The sequence below is a fragment of the Aythya ferina genome, assembly GCF_964211825.1.
Source record: "Aythya ferina genome assembly, chromosome: 23".
In the NCBI taxonomy this organism is placed as follows: Eukaryota; Metazoa; Chordata; class Aves; order Anseriformes; family Anatidae; genus Aythya; species Aythya ferina.
Window position 1 is genome coordinate 4387227 of NC_140321.1, and position 22394 is coordinate 4409620.

The 22394-nt window shown below is 57.3% G+C and overlaps 2 protein-coding genes across 2 annotated transcripts; one reads left to right on the forward strand and one right to left on the reverse strand.

Annotated features, from left to right (window-relative positions):
- Nucleotides 1-1206: 1206 nt before the first annotated feature.
- LIMD2 (LIM domain containing 2) lies at nucleotides 1207-14007 on the reverse strand. Its single transcript, XM_084496173.1, has 5 exons — nucleotides 13774-14007; nucleotides 5404-5548; nucleotides 2849-2893; nucleotides 2457-2596; nucleotides 1207-1996 (listed from the first exon to the last, which is right to left on the reverse strand). The coding sequence occupies exons 2-5, from the start codon at nucleotides 5443-5445 to the stop codon at nucleotides 1837-1839; spliced, it is 387 nt and encodes a 128-aa protein (XP_084352299.1). The 5' UTR covers nucleotides 5446-5548; nucleotides 13774-14007; the 3' UTR covers nucleotides 1207-1836.
- Nucleotides 14008-16364: 2357 nt separating this feature from the next.
- On the forward strand, nucleotides 16365-22125 carry LOC311422806 (E3 ubiquitin-protein ligase RNF113A-like). The gene is made up of 10 exons (XM_084496191.1): nucleotides 16365-16501; nucleotides 16665-16741; nucleotides 16859-16963; nucleotides 18351-18458; nucleotides 18745-18854; nucleotides 19059-19165; nucleotides 19651-19740; nucleotides 20572-20665; nucleotides 21378-21484; nucleotides 21989-22125. Exons 1-10 carry the CDS (start codon nucleotides 16402-16404, stop codon nucleotides 22072-22074), a joined length of 984 nt encoding a protein of 327 aa, XP_084352317.1. The 5' UTR covers nucleotides 16365-16401; the 3' UTR covers nucleotides 22075-22125.
- Nucleotides 22126-22394: the final 269 nt, after the last annotated feature.

Consider the following 22394-nt stretch of genomic DNA (forward strand, 5'->3'; position numbering starts at 1 on the left):
GGAATGGCCTCACGTTGCGCCGGGGGAGGTTCAGGTTGGAAATGAGGAGACATTTCTTCTCAGAAAGAGTGGTCAGGCATGAGATTGGGAGAAATTTCTTCTCAGAAAGAGTGGTCAGGCATTGGGACGGGTTGCCCAGGGAGGTGGTGGAGTCACCGTCCCTGGGGGCTTTCAAGGAAAGGTTGGACGTGGTGCTTAGGGACATGGTTTAGTGGGTGATACTGGTGGTAGGGGGCTGTTGTACCAGATAATCTTGGAGGTCTTTACCAACCCTAGTGATTCTATAACTGCAGCCTGCTTCACCAGTGAAGGAGAGCTGTGGAGAAGCCTGGCCATCAGGGTGTATCCCAAGCCCAAAAGGACCAAGGGTGAAGTATTGAGGCCTCCTGCTCCCCCGGGAAGAGCACCACAGTTACCTGGGCTGAGACACATCTGAAGAGGCACCGTTGGTTTCCCGTGGATGGCCCATGCCCATCTCTTCCCCTCTTTGGTGGTTTCTTGGCTGGGTCTGGGTTCTCCCAGCAGCGTTTGGTGGTGGACAGGACCTCAGCAGGAGCTGCTGTTGGGCTCTGAGCAGCCCAACTCCCACAGTACTTAAAGCCAGGAGGTTCCTCACTGCTTTCTCTTTCAAGCTAGCCTTGCAAATCCGTGTGTGTGGAGGCAGCAGGTAAATAATAATTAAAAGCAGACCCACCTGCTTTCCTTAATCCCATTGCACTAGGTCTCCAGCCTGGCAGGCCTTGCTGGACACGTTAATTTGTATTAATTTGTATGGACTCCCCTGTGCAGGCATCACAGCAGATGGGGATGGGCCAGGCCAGGCCTCGCATTGCCCCAGCTGCAGCGTGAAGCGAGCCCACATCGGGCTGCAGAGGCAAGGCACGGTGTTTATTGGTATGGGAGGGGAAGCAAGCAAGCCATGAAGTGTATAAAGGGTAAAAAGATCTAATTGATATGGCAGTGAGTTGCCTTTGAGGGTGGTCTGGGCTCCAGGTGGAAGCTGACGTGGTTACAACTGCAGCTTCGGGTCGGGGCTTGTAGCGCGCAAGGTGCTGATGCTGCTCAGGGCTTCACATCGCTCAGGATTTCCACACCCAGGAATAATTTCTTGGGACTTTATGGGCAGAAGCTCTTTCCACAGCAGCTGCCCAGACCTGACCACTGCTCCCACCTCCCCGTGTCCCTAGGAACACAGGACAAGACAGGGAAGGCTTGGAAACCTTGTATTACAAAAATAAAAGAGCGCATGGCGCAGTGTCACACGTGAGGCCCTGCCGGGCTCCAACGCAGAACGTACCAAAGAAAGGCAAATATAAAAAAGACAGACACTGTTAAACAGTCGCAGGGCAACATCCTTAAGGCTGAACAATCCCAGCTGAACGGAGCTGATGTAAACCAAAGACCCTCCTTATTCAGAGCCCCAACAAGGCAGAATCGGTGTGGCAGGAGCAGGGAGCTCTGCTCTGACTTACAGGCTAGGTTGGGGCTGGCTCTCAGAGCCCCCAGATCTCCTTTTCCATGGTAGCAGGCCTGATATGTGTGAACAGGGCTGGGGCATTCCCATGGGAGCAAGTGCTTCTGGTCTGATCTCATCAGGGAGAGAGGGCTTCAGGTTTGGGGGCTACACCCCGCTCACCTCTGCCCTGTCCTTAGGGTGTGCAGGACCCCTCTAGACATCCTCCAGAGGCCTCAAAATCAGGCTGCCTCCCTTCCCTTACCGCCCACGGGCTCTTGGGGTCCCCTTTGCTTTACATCAGCTCAGTTAGCTGCCGGCTCAGCAGTGCTCCGCGCCGTCTCTGCTCGGCTCCATCCAGGGAAGGCTGGGCTGGGTCCCACTCACGCCGTCTTGGTCCCGCTCTCCACTTCCTTGTGCACCCACAGCTCTTTGTGCTGCTTGCGCCCGAAGCCCTCGTCGTAGTTGCCTTTGCTCTTGAAGAGCTGCTGGAAGTGGGGCTTGCAGTAGAATTCCCCGTGGAGCGCCGCGTAGCTGCCCAAGCTGGGGAAGGAGAAGGGATTGGGTGGGCAGGGGGCAGCTGGGGGTGCCGGGGGGGCTGGGAGGCTCAGAGAGGGGAAGAAGGAGGAGGGAACGTGCTGCCCCTTAGCAGAAAGGGCCAGCTGCTCACTCCAGGGGTCTTGGGGCTGCTGTGAGCAGCTTTAAGGGGCTGTAAAGAGGGGTCCTGCAGGGCAGCTCAGCCTTTTCCTCCCTAGGTGACACAGGGCAGCTCTGGCATCCCCATGGGGCTCTGTCCCTGCTCTTGAGGGGAAAAACTCTTCTTCCGTTCCAGGTGGGATTAAACTGAGACTTGGGACCAGATGGGACCACTGCCCTTCATGCTGTGATTGGGAGACCGAGGGCCTTCCCCTGCCCTACAGGAGGGTGGGCTGCGGTGGGCAGGGGGTGCACACTTTGGAAGAGCCTCCCCGGCCCCAGCTTGGAGATACCCGGCACGGCTCACCTGAGCTTGGCATGGCAGTGCTTGCAGCAGAAGCAGGCGTTGTGGAAGACAAATTTATCCGCCACCAGCCGCTCCATGGGGTAGACGGTCTTCTGGCAGGCCGTGCACATCTCCTTCACCTGCGCCTTCAGGCTGAAGGACTGGGCAAGGGGACAGCACAGGGAAAGAGGGTGAGGAAGGGGGTTTGGAGATCTGGTGCCCATCTCACCATGCAGCCGCCTTCCCCATCATCCATGCTGCCATTTGCTGGAGCACCAGTAAGCCTGAAGCAGCCTCCCATCGCCCTCCCAGTACCAGTCCACTGATGCTGGGCTGGATTGGTGCTCAGGCTTTAGGTTTCCGTCCTCTCCCCCTCACCATGAAGCTGTGGAGTGCCATAAAGCTGTAGGTACCTTGGAGCGCTGCACCGTGCTGCCTCCTGAGTTGTTCTTTGCCTCCTAAGGAGAGATGGAGCAGAGAAATCAAAATGAGAGCCTGAGAGACTAAAGGGGCTCGGTGCTGAGCTGTGCTAAAGAAGGAGCAGCAGAGGATTTGTACGGGCAGCTGAGCAGCAGGACCTTGGGGCACGCCGGCAGCCTCAGCCTGGCCATCACAGCACCCGGTGAGTCTCTGAACTCATTTGCCCAGAGGCCGTGACCTCAATCAGGCCCCGGTGTGCAAGGGACTGCTTGCACTGTGCTGCTTCTCCTGAAGTGACGAGGAGGAGGAAAGGAAAATAGGAAAAGAGGGAAAGTCATTTATATATTGCAGAGGGAACTCGCACCAGGAGGCCGTGGGATTTCCCTGGGGCTGTGGGCACAGAGCAGCCAGCTCTGCCACCCAGCACTGCTCACTGAGGCTTGGGTCTAGCACGTGCCATGGCTTTGTTTCGTCTGGGACCAAGATGTAGCAAACACACCGGCTGCTTTTTTTTTAGAGGAGGCAGCACACGAGTGCAGACACAGGGGTGTCACGCTGTCGGCACTGCAGAGCACAGCCCCAGGGTCGTGCAGCTCTCCCCATCTGCCAGTGATCGCTGTCCTTGGCTTCCTACCATGCATGTCTCAGGCCAAGCAGGGCTGGCACTAACCCGCAGCAAAGCAGAGAGAGTGCAGCTGAAACATCCCTGCTTCAAGATCCCTTGGGACAGAGAGGGGGAAAGGGCTTTGGAGAGGGGCTGCAGCAGCCCCCATAGCACAGGCCCTCTCTGACCAAAATTAGGAAGCCTCACATGCTGCCTGGTAAGTCCTTTAGCTAACAACAGCGCTGTTTGGGTGTGAGATGCTGCTCGTGTCCCTGCTGCCCACCAACTATTTACCCCACAGGGCTGCAGAGCAATAATTAACGCTTCTTGTGCTGGAGGCACACTGGGCTCAGCCAGGTTTTTTCTTGCAGTGGGAGGGTGCCAGGCTGGCCGTGTGCCCACCCGGGGTGCCCCTCGCCCTCACAAGGTGCGTTGTGCTGGGTGCCCCTCGCCGGATGTTTTGTGTCTGAGCTCCCCTGCCAGGCGCTGCCGCGCTGCGCAGGAAACGCCCGCGCCGTGGCTGAGACCGAAAAGCTTTCAAAACCTCCCCGCAGACTGCACGTGTGTGGGGCAGGAGGGGGAACGGGGCACAGGCAGGGCTAAAGATGAGCCCTGCTGCCTTCAGCTGCTTGGCGGGGGGGATATTGCTCAGCCCCTGCAGCTGTGGGGGGAGCAGCGGGGCAGATGCAGGCACTGAGGTGCCCCAACCTCTGCCCTCAGCATCTCCAAGCGAGGTCTCTGCAGATTCACAGGGGTCCCATCGTGAAGTCCCTCTGGTCTGCAGCTGCAACAGCCCATCACCTCCTCCTCCTCCTCCTCACTTAGTCACCTGCAAGCCTTTATTATTTTTTAGCCTCCCTTTGCACTGATGAAAATGCCCCCTTTCTCCTTCCAATTGGGAACAAAGGGAGCATTTTTTAGTGCATTTTTCAGCCAGGGCTACTCTGTGCTCCTCGTTCCCAGGGCATTGACCTGGGAGCATCACCCCGCCACCTCCTCGTCCTTCCCCTTGTCGCTGCCGTAGCCCTGCTTGGGCAACGCGCCCCAGCTCTCTGCCCCCAGGGTGCTCTCCCACCCCCCTCCCCCTGCTTTGCCCTTCCCCCATTTCTCCTTTGTATTTTTGGAAGCAGTTTGTCTCAGAGACACACAGGAAGCTCTCACTTCGCTAAGCTGCCTCTTCAGACGTTTCCCAGCTGCTCGTGCTGACTGAGGTCTGCGATGTGATTTTTTTCTCCCTCCTGCTTGCACAAGGCTGGAGGAGGAAGCCAAAATCAACAGAGGAACATGGGCGGTGGGGAGACTCGGGCTGCGTAAAACCAGTTGCATCCCTCAGCCCTGCTAAAGCATCCCCCGGTGCTCTCCGGAGGTTAGGGTAGGGTCTGAGGTGCTCTTTCTAGGCTCAGCTGAGCAGAGCGAAGGCAAACGCTGCTGCCTTGGAGCTGGATCACATCCGTTCCCAAGGCTACAGGCAACCCACCGCCTCTCGTCACTTCTCGGCAGCCTCCTGGCTCGGCTCAGGCTCACCAGCTATCGCTATTTCATATCTGACCCATCCTCCCTCGGGGAAGGGCCGTATCCTGTCCCAGCAGGGGCTGTGCTTCAGCTTTGATGTTTTTCCATCTCCGAGCGCTCCGACCCTAAGCAGCTCGCATGCTCTCCATTGTGATCGCCGAAAGCCATGGAAACACAAACAAACAGCCGGCAGCTCCAGGCAGGAGCAGGGTGAGGGACGGGCTGGGCGCCGGGATGCTGGCTGAGCACCGTGCTCAGCGAACAGCACCTTCTGCTGGAACATCCCTGCCCCTTGTCCTCGCGTCTCAGTAGCAGCAACTGCACCTTTGGTGGCTCTAAAATGCCCACAGCTTCCCTGCCCAACCTTCCACCCCGAGAACAAACCCAGCTGGTCTGGAAATTCGCATACAAACCACGGGGGGAGCGACGTACATGAGCCGGGGGGGTGCTGGCGGCTTCCGTGGCCTGGAACATGGTCCCTCGCCCTCCTCTGTGTGCTTGATCCTGAGCTTGAAGCTTGTGGCCCGACGGTCCCTGGGGAGGTGGCTGAGTGGTGCAAGGTGGCCTCTTGCAACACCTGGAGAGGAAATGTCAGCAGGATGAGGCCGGTTTCATCACCCCAAACCCAGCAGCTGCTCATCTCTGCAGGAGCTGGTGCCTGCTCAAAGCTTGCTCTGTGGGGTCGGGGCAACCTCTGGGGTCCAGGATTCCTGGGGCACCCCCGGCAGGAGGTACAGGTCTGGGGCACGGCGGGGTTAGGGAGCTGGCAGGCGATCTTGGGCGCTGAGCTGAGCCTAGCGCACAGCTCGGTACCTCCTGTCCCCTTTCCTATGCAAAAATATGGGCTGGGATGGGTGAGGGAGACACAGAAATGCGACAGCTCCTGCAAAGAGTCTCCAAACCGCGCATGGAAGGCAATTACCAGGCAATGGCCAAGCTGTTGGCAGTGAGGATAAGGGATGCAGCTTCCAGGCAGAGCTGCTCTCCTGCCCAGGCAGTGGAACTAGAGCCCAGGGTTTCACCGATGCAGCCACCAAAGGATTGGCAATGCTAAAATCACAAATATGGTGATTTTAGTCTAATTGTAACCCAGAAAAGCCTCGCTGAGGTTGAGGCTGAGCGCGGTTCCCTGAGAGGCTGCGGCCTCCAGGTGATGTGCCAAGCACCCAGGAGGCTGAGTTCAAGGCGTCTCTGACCACTTTTAATGCAGCACGGAACAAAACAAAACAAAACAAAACAAAACCACCAGCATTGCAAACCAGTTCCTTTGGTACAAGATAAAAAGGCCCTGACATCCTCACGGGGGTTTCCCCGTTGCACCTTAACTTGAAAACACCCAAAAAAGGCCAGGGTTGATGAGCCCTGTTCTGCACATGCAGAGCTGAGCACCATGAGGCGCAGAGGGAGGAGCAGAGCAGCAGACAATGAACCCGTGGCCTTAATCCCCAGCCCCCCCACGTTGTCCTGGGTGCAAAAGGGGGGAAAGGGGTGGCTCTGCAGGGACAGGGAGGTGCTGGGGGCTGGCAAGCCAGCACTCCTTGCTCCTGCTGATCTCGTGGTGATGTTTGTAAACGTGCCTTGGGTTTTGGAGGGCACTTTGGTCCCCAGAAAGTCCCAACACTCAGCAGCTGGCTTCAGGCATGAGCAGCACCCAGCTGAGCACCCAAAATTAATGCCTGCTTTCAGGGTTCAGCTTTGCTCCGCGTCCATGAGCAGCAGCAGAGGAGCCGGGCTCACCCTCGCAGGCCAAGGGGCTGGGCAGCCCCTGCTGCAAACGTTTCAGAGCTCCGGCTGAGAACACGGCTTCGATTTTACCTAAATCATTTCCCGTCTCCTCTGCGGTTCGCTTGTTATTTCCTGCTCGCGAGCAGGGCGGGTGACAGTGCACGCAGGCGGCTGCTGTGGCCCCACGCGCACCCTGGGCTGGGCAAACGGGGCTGGGGGTGCAGCCCGAGCCCACGGCCCCTCTCTGCCCCCCACGTCCTGGCTCAGCACCTTCCCTCTGACACCTCAGGGGTGTGCACGGTGCCTAAAGCACAGCACAGACCCCAAGGGGAGCCTGAGGAACCCAGCAAACCCCGCTGGTTTGCACCCACCACGTGCCTCGAGCGCAGATGCATGACCCTTGCCCTTCTCACCTGCCTTTCACCCTCTCCCCTACAAACACACCTCCACCCCAGCTTCCCTTCCCCTTCCTCTCACAGCTCATCTTCCTCCCCTACCCGGTTCCCTCCTATCCATTTTCCACCCCTCTGCACCTCTCTCTCCCCACACACACACTCCCTGGCTCCTTCCACCTTTTTTTTCCTCCCTTTGCCTCTTTTCCCACATGCAGCCTTCCCCTCAAACCCCAGACCCCAAACCCTGTTCCTTTCCACACCGTCCCAGTTAACCTGCCCCACATTTTGATGCTCTCCCCCCAGACCATGCTCTCCATCCCGCTGCCCCCATCCCTCCCCGCACGCCCTGCTCGCAGCCCCGTACCCACGCTCTCCTGATCAGCCCCACAGACACGAGCAGAAGTTGCTAAACGTCCTTCCTGCTGTGGGGCAGGAGTAGAAATCTTGCAGGGGAAGGGTGTGCTGAAGTGATAAGGGAAACACAACTAGTTGGAGACCGCGGGAGGGATTCTCAGAGGCTCCCAGCTGCTGTCATCACTTTTTCAGGGAGGTGCTGGGCTGTACGGGGGGGGGGATTTGAGCCCCAGGCAGTAAACACACGCAGAGGAACCCCCATGGCACAGGCTTTGCTTAAGGACACATTGCCACATAGGTGTTGGGAAGTCTTCACATTGCCAGGGCAATCCCCCAGAGCACTGGAGGGGCTCACCGATTTTCTGAGGACCACAGGACAGCATCTGTGGCAAGGCAAGGAAGCCACGGCCAGGTCTGTGCTGAAGGCTGGCCATAACTGCTAGCTCTGACTTCCCCAAACCTCTGTGCCCCAAGCCAATTCGCCACCTACCCAGCCCAGGAAGAGCAGGACACTGTACTGACTTCTAATCACGCATCCAGTGATTTCAGGTCAGGATGGGATGAGAGCACCTTCACCCTGCATGTGCTGCTCTTCCTGCGTCCGATGAGCCTCCAGATTGGGCTTGTGCCCTCTGCCCACGGGGATGGAGCAGCCTGGTGGCAGCGCTGGTGGCTGCAGGGCGGGGAGCACAGAGAGGTTTGGATCTCACAGGGGTCTGGATCTTACAGGGGTTTGGCTCTTGGTGGCACTGGAGCCAGCACGATGTGCTCAGCGCCCAAGCTGCCAGCCAGGGACTTTCCTGGTGCTCTCAACAAGCTGTTTTTTAGCTCAAGACCTCGGGGTTGGAGCTCTTCTGGCACCTGCAGGGGACGTGTGCCTGCTGCCGTGTGAAAACAGCCGGGGAAGCGCCGCAGCTCTGCCTTTTGGCACTGACCAAGGAGCTCTTTGGGTTGAGGAAGGCAGCGCTCAGCCCAGAAGCTCCCTGCTCACAGCAGCATTTGTCCTGCAGCCTCTCCTGTCCCCGCTCACCTTCCTGCCTGGCCCCCAGGGACAGGCGTTAAGGACAGAGAAGCGTTTGGAGGGGCCCCTCCGGGAAATTCCCAACTGACTGGAGGATGGCGGCATCCCCCCGACCACAACCTGCCTCCAAAGCAGCCAGGCCAGGCATGGGGTTTTTCCACCCTTCTCCTAAACCAGCAGGGCCGCCCAGGCTGCCCTCGGTGCCTCTCCAGCCCGGTCCCACGGGGCCCCCGGCACGGAGCAGCCCGCTGCTGGCTGCACGCCTCGCCGAAAGCCGAAGGGTTTCCGCTACAGGAAAGCAACGTGACTGCAGAGGGCGAGAGGCCCCTCTCCGCCATATGGTTCCCATTAAGGGCCCTGTGAAGTGAATGTTTACTGCTGGGATCGCTGGGCCACGGCAAGAGGCTTTCCCAAAGACCAAACGCAGCACGGGGGATCCGGGCCCCTTCCTTCCCCGGGTCCCAGGAGGATGCTGAGGGTTCCCAGCAGCACGGCAAGGCACGGGCAGGGGCTCAACACCTCAGAGAGGCTGTCAAGCCTCTCCCCCATGAAACTGAGCACCACTGATGTCCCCATGATCGTGTGCAGGATCAGCACAGCTTACACACGCAGGCCAGCCCCTGAGCAGCTCAGCGCCTGGCTTTGTGGCAGGGCTGCAGGGAAGGAGCTGGATGAGGCCAGCCCCAAGCCTGGGGGTCTCCAACTCACTGCACAGCCAGGCCCTGTTTCTGCAGCCATGGGGCATCATGGCCAAACTACACTATGAAGAGTCAGCATTAAATGGGCCAGCAACTGACCAGGGGCTCAGCACGCCTGATGTTGCTTCAGCCTCTCAAGCATGGAAAGAGAGAGTGAGCTGCATTTGTGGGGGGATGGCAGAGTGAGCCCGGTGGTCTTGACTCCAACCTTGGCCATGGAAGAATTCGTCAACTTCAGATCTTGGCTCCTTGCATGGCTTCAAGCCAACCATTTGACCTCACCAGTAGCAGCTTTGGGATGCTTTGGCTCAGGACAAAGCACCCTGGGGAGGACCACCAGGGCCACTGGTGCAGCCCCACCACCCCGAGCTGCTCCTGCCCGCACCCCACGGCCCCGCACTACCTTCCACCAGCCTGCCCCACTAATCCCCTTTCCATCCACGTCCCGTGCCCAGGCTGCCTCCTGAAAGGCTGCCAGTGGGCAGGAAATCTGCAGCCGAAGTGCTGAGGGATGCTGACAAGGAATACTTGTGGGGACGAACAGGGCTGCCTTTGTCAGGGCACCGATGAGGGGACCCGCACACGCGAGGAGTGAGCCCAAGGGGAGCCCCTGCCCACCCCTTCTGCTCTCCCACCTTCAGCCCTGCCCGGCTCTGCCTCCCGGAGGAGGTCACAGCCCTTGGAAGGAATGGGGTGAGGGGATCCGGGCTGGGCCAGCCCCTGCCTAGCTCGGAGGAGGTGGCTGGGGCAGGAGGATGCTGCTGGGATCCATCTGATTTCCAGGAGTGGAAACTGAAGCACGGAGCAGCCCGTTCCTTGGCCCACGGCCATGTTTTATGGTATCCCTGAAAGGTTAAGGTCTGAAGGGAGTCTCTGCGCCCTGGGATCTCTTTTCTTGCTAGGAGTCAAGATTGAGTGGACAAATGCAGCAGAAAGCCCACTGGGAGGTTGGGATGAGCCTCTTTTCCAGGCAGAGACGAACCTTTCTCATTAATGATTGAGCAAGCAGCAATGGCCAAAATTGCAGGTTTGAAGGTTCGGGTTGGACATTAGGTAAAAACACTTAACAGGGAGAAAGGCCTGGAAGCTCTGCAGCACGGTACTGATCAAGTGCCATATAAACCTGGTGCAAAGAGGCACGAGAGGCAAAGAGCAGGCCGTGCGCCCTCCCTCCCTTTCTCGTTTTTCCATAATCCCTTCTACAACCTCATCATGTTCCACCTGGAAACCTCACCTTCTGGTTTCCTGCCTTTGTCTGTTTACTGGCATGATGCCCACAGTTTGCCCACCCTAATGTTTGCCTCTCCAAAGTCTTTGTAAAGGCTGTGCCTGTCGGCCTCCTCTTTCCCCAGGAGAAGCCAACCCTTTTACTCTGCTCTCCAGTCCTCCAGCTCCTTTGGTGGCTCACCGCAGGCAGGTGGATGCCCCACACGGGAGGAAATCTCAGACCTTTGTCTCTTGGTGTGAATACTTCTCTGGCACCACAGAAAACACTTGGCCCGATGTTTTCTTCTCTCACCTCTGCCAGTAATCCTAGATGCTCATTCTTCTTCAGTGCCCTCCACTTGCTGAGGTCCCCCCGCCTACAGCAGCTTCTTGTTGCAGCTTGCCAAGCACCTGGCTTGGCTCAGCTCCACTTGAGCCATTTCTAGGAATCTGGCTCCCCGTCCCGTTTGCTGATCTGCTTTTTCTCACCATAGGCAGATGTCCTGCATCCTGCCAGCATTGCTCCATCTCACCTGGGCACTAAAGGGGCTGCTAACACGTTCAATCTCTAGACCTCCCCTTGCAGCAGAATCCAAGTGTACTCTTTCCATTTTGCTGTATCTTCTTCGTCCTCTTTCCCCACTTCTTTATCCTCTTTCCTAGCTCTATCTGAAGTCATTTCCCTGGGGCAGTGTACCAAGGGCTTTCCTTAAATGTGGACTCGTTAGACCACATTGTTTTGGAAGCTGGTTATCACATCGAAGGAAGATACCAAGATAACTTGACATGATCTGTGTTGAAACCACGCTGCATTTTATTCTGCTTCCCAACATTTAATTCCTCTTCCAAAACCTCTCCTAGAAACTCATTTTTATTGTACTCCAACCAGTGGACTTGTAACTACCTGTAAGTTCCCCTTCCCCCAAATATAACCTGTAGGTGTTATGTTGGCTGATCTCCTCCCTTGGAATATCACTGGTAAAACACCAGGCTTTGGCCTTGCACTTCCTACGTGGTTTAGCCCGTACCTTGAACAAAGCCCAGAGAGCCCCATCAGCCTGGGAGCTGGTGCTGCTTCACCACCTGCAGCAAGAGCAGGGGGGAGTTCTGCTCCCAAAACCCAAACCCCAGCACAACCTCTTCCTATGGGCCTTCCACACCAGCCCTGTGAGCACTGCTGTGGGCTCCTGCCTTTGCTGCCCAACATACGGATTGCATCCAAAAAGTCAAGCCACCAGAAATGGCATTCGCATGTCAAGTTTCAAAAAAGCTCCTTATTTTTGAGCTGACCCATCTGTTCTCAGTTCAGCCTTCACCTCTGTGCTCTCTGGTAGGATTCAGGCTGCCATACAGCCTGGCGTGTGCAGGCTCTTGTGTCTGAAAACCCTTGAGCTGGCCACATGGAGAGAGTTATGGGCACACCAGAGGAGTGAAAAATACGCCTAAATTGTGCTTAGTAGTGTTTGCAATAATCCCTTCACCTAGCTTTAATGTCCTCCATCCCAGCGCTGTGCTAGCAGCTAGGTAAGCTCTGCAACACCCCCAGACGGCAGATAGAAATGGCTTATCTGGAAAGTGAAAGGCAGACACCTCAGGAAACATGGCCTGACCATGGGCAACACTTGAAAAGCTGGGGATGGGCAAAAAGGAGAGGAAAAACCCCACCGCTGGGCCTGAAGGGGGTATCTGTAGGCTCACGGAGCTGACACGCCAAAGGAAACCAGAAGTGAAACTCCCTTCCCTAACGAGAAGTCTCGTGGGACTTGTGTTGACCAAAAAAACGTCAGCAGCTTTGTTTTGAGCCTGGTGACAGCGAAGATGCATCCCGTCACTTTGCACCCTGTCCTGTGCTGGCCCACTGGGGGCCCTGCAGACCCTCGCTTCCTAATGGGGATTTGGTTCCCTCGGGGCTCCCACTGAGGAAGGACGTTAGCACGGGGGCAGTTTCAGACTACACTCGATCAGTTACCCTGCAATTATTATTTTTTTAATCTGCATTAATAACGCCGCAGACGAGCTCTTCCTGGCCTTAAATACGTGGCAGCTCAGCTGGGGCACCAGATGTCTTCCCTGGGAGAGCCCTCACACGACGTCTTTGGTGGACAAAGCCCAGCTTCCAAGGCATGATCCGGGCTGCCGAATTAGCCAGCTTTTCCAGAACTGCTGCCCACCCCATGGACAGAAACCGGGGGAAAAATTGATCAAAAATGTGACCTGCGAGGTAGCTCGGCTGGTCTCAAGTGACCCAAGGGGATTGCAGAGATAAAGCCAGTGGTTAACGGTGCAGGACTGCGACCTGGGAGACCTGGGGTTGCTCCCAGCTCTGCTGCTCATTTTGGGGTGATGCTGGGCACACCATTGCATTTTTTTTTTTCTGTTCCCTTTCCATCCCCCCCCCAGGCTGAAAACAGAGCTGATCTCCTTTGTGAAGCCCTGGGAGATCCCTGGCTGTTCGGGGCTGTGTCAGAGCTCGGGGTATTTGTGTTGTAATTAAATCTCACAGCCGTGCAACAGCCTCTCCGGGGAAGTGATGAAAGACCTGGCGCTGCAAAGGTTCAGGGCCGGGCAGGATGGGGCGCTGGGAGACATCACCGGGAATTAGCGGGCATCAGCCGAAGGGGATAAGGAGCTCGGGATCTAACAGGTTCCCTTCCATATCTGCTCCTTCCGATCGGCTTAATAAAATGGATCTGTCCAGCCCCCCTCCAGCACGCACTGCAGCGCACAACAAAGAGGGAGCTCAGCCCAGCGCGGGGATGTGAGCCCCGAAATGCTGTGCCTCCAGACCCTGCTGCAGCCGTGCCGGTGCCCCCAAGCCCCCCCTCACCTCACAAAGCACCGGGTACGGGTCCTGAACCCCCCCAGCCCACACGGGGTCCGGGGTGCTCACCCCCTGCCCCTCCCCAGCAGCATCGCCCCCCCTAAATGTGCCTGGAGCTCCAGCAGCATCCCCTTTTCCCCGCCTGCCCTCGGGGAGCAGAGCCCCCCTTGTGCTCCCCCCACCCCAAATCTGCTTCCCGTACCCCCCCTGGCCGAGCCTCCTCCCAAAGCAAGAGTTCCCGGCACATCTCCTGCCTGGGGGGCCGACCTCTGGGGCGGGGGCGAGCATAGGGGGATGGAAGCCCCCACCTGCTGGGTGGCCCTGGCCAGCGGCACTGCTTTTGGGGCTCCCCAATCTTTGCATCCCTCCGTTCCCCCCATCCCTTTCTCCCTGGGTGCCTGCCTCTCTCCCTCCCCTCACATTTCCCCTCTCCCCCCCCATTTTCCCCTCTCACCACCCCCCCACCCCAGCCGCCAGCCCCACGCTGGGCGACCCCTGATGCTCCCCAAATTTCATGGTGCCCACCCAAGCTTTGTCTCCCACCCAGCGGCCCCGTTCTTCCCGGCACAGCGAGGCACCCACCATACGCCTGGGCTCCGCGGTGGAGGTGCCGAGCAGGAGGGCTTGGCCCCAGCGGGGTCCGGCCGTCTGTCCGGCCGTCCGTCTGTCTTTCGGCCGTGCCTTTTGGCCGTGCCTTTTCTCTGCGCTGCAGAGGCCGGGGCTGTGGGCGCGGGAGCGTTTCCTGCGAGCTCCCACGGCCGCCTCGCGAGCCCTTTTTATCGCTCGGCCGCCGCGGTGATTGGTTCCCAGCTTCGTGCCGGCTTCGAGCCGCTGGCTCCTTTGTGTGAAGCCAACCTCTCACCCCGGCCTCCCCCAGCCCTTTCCCCAGGCCGGCAGGGCGATGCCGAAGCCCCCGACCCACTGAAGGTGCCACCGAAATCGCCCCTCGCCCCCCAGCTCCCTGCCACGAGGCGCGGGTGGGCTTCGCTCACGGCTGTGGGCTCACTGTGCCTGGCACAAGGCCACGCAAAGCATCCCATGGGGACCCTACAGGATCCGACCCTCGAGGATCCCGCAGGATCTGACCCTCCACAGTCCCCCCCCAGCCTCCTGAGGGTTTTGGAAACCTGGGGTTTTTACCCCCGGGTGGGTTTAGGAGCCTGCGTGGGATGGTGGCGTGTGAGGTGCATTTCATGGCCAGGGTGGGTATTTGGGGTGAGCAGGATCACCACCGAGCGTCCCCCCTGCTGCTGCTGGCTGTGGGGCCGAGGGGATGAGGTTTGGGGGCCGGGGGGGTCCCCAGAAATAGGGCAGAGGGGCAGGAAGGACCAGGTAAGCACTAATGGTTAAATCTGCAGGGAACTCGGAGGCAAGCTGGGAGCGGGGAATTGGGGATGGGAAGGTGGGCTGGGGTTTGGGTACCCCGTGGTGCACACAGGGGCTTCCCCTTCCCCTCCCAAACCCCTCTGGTGTGGGGGAAATGGAGGCCAAGCATGCAAAGTGCTGCTGGGGAGAGCTTTGGGGTGTGTTCAGGCTCCTCAGTACAGCGTGGGGCTGGGGACAGCACTGGGTCTGAGTGCAGTGCCTGCTAACAGCTTCAGAGGCGGGCGAGCGATCGCTTTGGAAAAAAAAAAAATCAGTGCAAAAAAAAAAAACATTTACAGGATTTACGGCGGTGTTTACCGGCTGAGGCAGCGGTGCCGTTCGTCACCTCTGGCCCCCGAGCAGCCTCTGCGGTGAGCGGCCTGCTGCTACCCAGGGCAAAGGGAAGAGGAACCGGAGAAAATCCACAGCTGCCAGGCCTGGTGGCAGGGGCAGCGTGCACGTGTGTGCACACACACTCACACACACAGACACGCTCACGTGCACACACACGTGCACACAGGTACTTGCACAAAAGCACAGGCACGCTGGCATGTTTGTGCACACACACATGCATGCATGGACACATGCACATACACACGTGTGTGCTCCCCCACACACACACATATGAGCCCACACACGCATGTGCACATGGCTGCGTGCACCCCAGCTGTTGCACACAGCCACGTGTGCACACCCATGGAAGCAAATGCATGCTAGCGTGCTCCTGCACATGCATGGTTGCACACATACAGCCATGCACACACACCCCTGTGCACCTACACACCCCCAGCTGTGCACACACCCACTGTGTGCACATTGCTGTGCACAACCCCCTGTGCAAATCCCTGCGTGCACACACCCCCATGCATACACACACATGCACATGCACACCTTGTGCACACACACACACACACAGAGCTATGCACACACACACTGGTGCACACCCACGCCCCTTGCACACCCACACATGTGCACTCACACACCATGTGCACACACACCCATGCACACACACACCTGTGCACACACACACACATGCACACACCCACTCCCCTTGCACACCCACAAACACACCCCATGTGCACACACACACACTCATCACACCCACACCCCTGGTACACCCACACCCATGCACACCCCCCCCATGTGCACACACACAGAGCTATGCACACCCGCACCCCTTACACACCCACACCCATGCACACACACACTATGTACACACACATAGCTGTGCACACACACCCCTTGCACACCCACACCCATGCACACACACCCCATGTGCACACACCCATGCACACACACAGCTATGCACACCCACATCCTTTGCACACCCACACCTGTGCACACACACCCCATGTGCACACACACACATGCACACACACACAGCTATGCACACACACACCCCTTGCACACCCATGCACACACACCCCATGTGCACACACACACATGCACACACACACATGCACACCCACACCCATGCACACACACACCCCTTGCACACAACCCCCATGCACACACACACCCCCTTATACACCCACACCCACACCCCATGTGCACACACCCCCACACCCCATACTCCCCCTATACACCCCCTTGCACCCCCTTGCCCCCCCGTGCCCCCCTTGCACACTCCCCCCCCTCCCGTTGCACACCCGGTGCCTGGGGGGGGGGGGGGGGCGCGAGCCGGGCCCCATCCCCGCGGCGCAGCGGGTTGCCATGGCGACGCGCGGGGCCCGCAGCAACCCGGAGGGGGCGTGGTCTATTTCCAAGCCCCGCCCCCTTCCCCTCCCCTCCCGTCCCGCAGGGGGAGCCATGGCGCGGGGCCCCCCCCCTCCGTGAGGCCGCAAGATGGCGGACGCGGCCCCGGTTTGCGGCTTCGTCTTCAAGAAGCGGGGCCCGGCGGCGGGCCGGGGGCGGCGCAAGCGGCCCAGCAGCGACCAGGAGGGGGGTGAGGGCACCGGGGGGGGCGGCTCCGGGCTCTCAATGCACGGGGGGAGCTCAGGGGGGTGAGGGGAGGGGGGCGCGGTGCCCGCCCTGCGGTTGCGTCCTGAGGGCGGGTGAGGGGGGCTCGGTCCTTGGCTCCCCCCTCAGCCCCCGGGTTCCTTCCCCAGAGAGCAGCGGCGAGGAGGGCAGCACCGTGGTGCGCAAGGAGAGGCGGCGGGAGGTCCCCAACCCCATGATACAGAAGGTAAGGGGGGCTGGGGGGGCATTGCTCTGGGCAGGGGGCGTCCCCGGGGGTCCCTGAGGGTCTCTGAGGGTCCCTGGGTCCTGCCCGCCCTCACCCCGCTGTCTCCTCGCCCCCCAGACCAGGCGGTGCGCGAAGGAGAGGCCAGCGTACGCAGCCAGCAGCAGCGAGGACGAGGATCCCTCCAAGGAGATCGGCGTCACCTACAAATCCACCAGGTCGGCGGTAAGGACGGAGCGCGGCGATGGTCCAGAGAGGCTCTGCGGATGTGGGATCAGTTATTCCTGCTTTTTAGCTATAGATGCATTGCTCTGTCCCTTCTCTCTTCATACACCTCGTGCTAGGTTTATTCTCCTGCTGCCCCCTGCGTTACTGGCAGGCCATCTCAGGTTGGTCATCCTCTCTTAGAGGTGGGAGTTAAACTTGCCCCACGTCACACAAAGTTTTCAGGAGATGGAGCACTTGAATCAGGTTTACCTAATTGTTAGGTTCATGTTTACAGCTTTAGAACAGCTTCCTCCGCAAGGAATTCGAGTAACTTAGGAAGTACATCCATCTTTATTCTTGTGACTAGTGATGGGGTAAAAGCTACGGAGAGAGGTCAGTTTGGGATTGACAGGAGGCACCTGAGGGTCCTCTTAACAGCTGGAGTGGAAAGAAGTCAGTTGTGAAGGTTTGGAGCTCTTTCCACTGGATTTTTCTCTCTCTCTCCTCTTTATGCAGAGAAATTGTGCTCATTAGTAAAAGTCCGGCCAGGATATAAGTAGTATTAAAAGCAAGTACCAACGTTTGGTGTATTGATTCTTTTTATTCCTCTTCAGTCTTATTTCCTCAGTCTCCGTGCCTCCATTTCTTCTGTATAAAATGGGAATAATGTCCAACTGTCCCCAGTCACAGATGCAGGATCAGACTTGGGTCTCCTTATCACATTAGAGACCAATATGAAAACTCGTGCTGTAATTATTCAACACTTTGGCTGCTGCAAAGGGGGGGGCTGCATATTGTTAGCCCTACTTGCTGCAGGAAAATGGGAAAGGAGGAGGTGACAGCCTTCGGGCTCCAGAAGCTTTTGGCATATAAGTTGGATTTGTTTTCAGTTCAGGCTGGTTATAATTATTCTTCAGTTTCTACGCAGCTGTTCCTGGAGAGCTGGAATAGGTGTCTGTTCGGTGCATTCAAGAGGAATCTAAACCAGATCTCTGTATTAAAACTGGGTGCAAGCCACCCACAGCTGGGTTAAAAGTTTGGATGTAACATCCTGCGTGTAGGCAGGACGGTCTCATGATTGGAGTGTTGAACACAGGAGACCTGAGCTCAATTTCCAGCTAAGCCAAGGCTGGGCTTGAGTGGTAAAGAGAGGACAAGCATGTCCTGACTGTGCAGGCTAAAACTTGGGAGCAATCAGTAATTAGCATCCTGGCCTCTGCAAGCACTGCATCCAGCCTGGGGGGGGATTCACTCAGGCATGTGGTGGAGGAAGATGCAAACTGCTGGAAGGTGAAGCAGGCTGTGCTCAGTACTAGCTCTGTGACCCACCCTCCAGGTAGCCAAGGAGCTTTGTCTTATGTGGGTTTTCACTTCGCCGTGGTCACAAATTGTTCTTGTTTTTCAGAAACCCGTCGGCCCAGAAGACATGGGGGCCACAGCAGTGTATGAGCTGGACACGGAGAAGGAGAAAGATGCACAGGCCATCTTTGAGCGCAGCCAGAAGATCCAGGAGGTCAGTCAGCCTTGCTCTGTAGGAGCAGGTGCTATGCTGCAGGAGTACGTGTGTTTTACTCATCCCCTTCTGCATGCCAAAATAGTTGGGAGTCTTTTCCTCTCTTAAGGAGGACAAAAGTGTTGCCATTATAAATAGAGAAACTTTCTGGATTTATTGATACCTTGGTATTAAGGAAGGCAGGGCTGAGCTGGGAGACTGTTGTCACGGATGTAAAAGCTAATCCAGGACCTGAAGCTCTTCTGACCCTTAATAACTTTTTTTTTTTTTTTTTTCCCTTTCCTAGGAACTGAGAGGAAAGGAAGATGATAAAATCTACCGTGGTATTAACAACTATCAGAAGTATGTGAAGCCCAAGGACACGTCCATGGGAAATGCCTCTTCAGGAATGGTCAGGTAGGTCGGGATGAGCCTTGGAGGAGTGGGATCAGAGAGGAGTTCAGGCGCTGTCCCCAAAGGCACTTGTTCGGGGCTTGAACTTTGCTGATCCTGCCGACTTGTTCCTGTCTAATGAGTCCGGTGTCTGGTTCTGACCAGGCCCCCAGGGGCCTTCTCCACCGCAGCGGCGCAGCTGGCCTGAGCCTTCTCCCACCCTTTCAGAAAAGGACCCATCCGTGCTCCAGAGCACTTGCGGGCCACGGTGCGATGGGACTACCAGCCTGACATCTGTAAGGATTACAAAGAAACAGGTTTCTGCGGTTTCGGAGGTGAGTGGGTCCTCCCTGCAGCTGAACGTGTGCTGCACCAGATCTGCAGGGGGGGGATCCAAAGGGATCTAGTCCAGCTGGTGGTCCCATGTTTGTAGCATGCAGATGTGCACTAAGTACCTTACAGGCACTTGTTTGCAGAGCTAGCATGTGGTGCTGTTGCAGAATTGTTTCGTGTAATGTTCACCTCACTTGAGGCTGTGGGAGGGATGGGATTTCCTGACCCGTATCCCACTTCCCACGTGGGTCAGTGCTGGATCTGTCACTGTGGCATACAGGGCACAGTGCTCATGGCCTGTCAGTCCTGAGGAGGAGAGATCCGGCCTGCTTGGCACTGCACAGGGAGGAAGAGCGGGGGTGGGTGGGGAAACAATCCGGTTTCACTTTGTCCTGGGCACAGCTCAGGCTGCCCCCGAACGAGGTGTCCTGTGGGCAGCTGGGCAGTGGGATGAAGATGTGAATCCGTCTTTCTTTGTGTTCCTCAGACAGCTGCAAATTCCTCCACGACCGCTCGGACTACAAACACGGCTGGCAGATCGAACGGGAGCTGGATGAGGGCCGGTACGGAGTCAATGGTACGGCACCGCCCCGCTGCTCTGCCTCTCCTGAGGCTGATTGTGGTGGGGCCACACGGTCCTGGTTCGCTCTGGAGTGAACATGACTCAGGGACTGCGTTGTCTCAAATTGTGTAGGCCATGGCTTGAATTAATACCGGATAGAAAGGACTGTTCCACCTAGCTGTGGAACTCCCTGCTGTGGGATAATCTTAGTGCCAGGAATCGCTGACAGCGCTGAGCTAATCTGCTGCTTTCAGATAACTCTCCCTGGTGTCAGTGGGTTTCTGCTCTGTCTGTACAGAGGATAGCACGCTATTGTATGAGTCCCAGCCCTGTGGAGCTGGGGAGGTGCAACCATTTCCTGCCCCACGGATGCCCTGAAGCTGGAATGCTTTCATGCTACATCATTATTTCTCACTCAGCGTCCATACCTGTGGCCCAAAACTGCAGCTGAGTGTTGCTCATGAACCCCTGTGCAGTTGTGGGAATGGGTGCAGTCTCTGCTCAGTAGGAGCTGTTGAGTTTGATAGCAGCTGCTTTGGGAAAAAAAAAAATCTGAAAAGTTGGGGGCTGGAGGATACGTCCCTTCTGCGTCGCCCACTTGCTGCTATAAAAATTTGCTCTTGTGAGATGAGCAGCAGGCACGCTGGCTCATTAGACTAATTATATCTCAATCCCACACATGTTACTGACATCAGTGACACCCAGATGCCAGAACCCCATTGTTTCCAGCAGGGATTCAATCCCACCTGCTGAGCTCTCTCCGTGTTTAATATTTCGTGTCCCACGCATCAGCTGGCCTGGCTGCCTCTGCTCTTGCTCCAGTCTGGTTACCTTTCTCTTTTGCAGACGAAGAAAACTATGAGGTGAGCAGCGACGAGGAGGACATGCCTTTCAAGTGCTTCATCTGCAGAAGTTCCTTCAAGAACCCCGTGGTCACCAAGTAAGTGGTTATTTTAGCAGGGGGAGCCAAACGTCTGTTGCAGATCCAGTCCAGTAGTCATTCACTGCAGGCAAATCCAGTCACTGCCTGCAGGCTGGGAGGTGGAACCTGCTTCTTGTCTGCTATGGCTCTTCTGGTGGCTGTGGAAAGCCTCAGGTATTCAGGGAGCCTTGTAACTACATCAGAAGCGTCTCCTTGGTAGGGATCCCAAGCCTCTGTTGTCCAAGCACCTTTTAGATTCCCAAAAGATGCTGCCTGCTTGCATCATCTTTCCCTTGAGGTTTCGTTGTTTCTTTCCTCCTGAATGCTGAATGACACCGCACTGTGTGAGCAGAGAAACAGAAGCCTGGGGAAGGCAAGAGGCCAAGGATGGGGTGTAGAGGGGACATCACACACTGCCAGCCCTCGCCCACAGTGCTGCCTGATACCTCCACACTTCCCCACAGGCAACACCACAACCTAAATTCAGCACTTGAACCCGTGGTGACCCTGGAAGAGCTCGCTGATGGCTCTCTGCAGTCACTTCTGTGTCAGTAAAGCAATGCTGAAACACGTTTCCTGAGTAGAGGGGAGGAATGGGCCAGTGCTCCAGAGGAAGCTCTGCATGTAGCGTGCTTGTGCATCCCTCGGGGCTCAGTAGTTAATTGTTTTTAACTCCTGGACACAGCGGCTGTGGCTGGGGACTGGCAGTGGCATCTGTCTCCCCTTACAGGTGTAGGCACTACTTCTGTGAGAGCTGTGCCCTCCAGCACTACCGGAAATCCCAGCGCTGTTACGTGTGTGACAAGCAAACCAACGGCGTCTTCAACCCAGCAAAAGGTGAGGGGGGAAAAGACTTCAGCCTGGGGGAGAGGGCTTTCAGCTGGAGCGTCTGCACGGCGCCAGTTCCCGATGCATGTTCGTGGTGTTTGCCCCGGCCCTAAGCTGGGGCTCGAAGCTTTTGGCTGCAGGCACAACTTCCTTTAGTGCCTGGAGACACCGAGTCATGGCCTGGGTGGCTCTGGGTGTAAAAACAGCATCTTGTGCTTGCCCAGATGAGGAGCTTGGGGAGGTGACCCTGGTGAGGGCAGGGGGAGGGTGCTGGGGAGCAGAGGCTGGGCTGAGGCTCTCGCTGGCAGGTCAGTGCTGCCCTGACTGCAGCATCGCATGCCCTGGGCCCAGCGAAGGGTGGCAGCTCCTAGCTCAGCCTCTGTGTAGGCCAGTGACTTTTGGCAGCTCCCCTGGTTCCTGGGGAGAGGGATGTTCATGGGTCCTGGGCCCTCAGCTGTGCTGCTGGACATCTCCCATAGCTGGAGTCTCAGCCTGCCTCTTCCTGTGTTTCAGAGCTCATGGCAAAATTGGAAAAACACAAGGCGGAGGAGGAGGAGGAGGAATCAGAGCATTCAGACCACGGAGAGGATCCACAGTAGCAAAGTGCCGTTTTGTATTTAGCAGAATAAAGTTTTTATGGGGGAAACAAATACTGATCGCAGCAGTTGCCTTGGGACCAGCAGCTGTAGCCTGTGCGTGTTTGTCCAACCTGCTGTTACTAAAATGCTGGCATGACTGGTGCCAGGGGCTTTGTTCACTGCTTTATGAAGGCACAAGAGGTAAGCTGAGGTGTGGCTGAGTTCTGCCTGCTGCCACCATGCTGCTAGCAGGACCGCATGACAGCCTGCCTGAGTGTAGCAGTGGGCTTGGGGAAGGATTGAAGACCGTTCAATTAGTTCTTAACAACTGTTTTTTGACA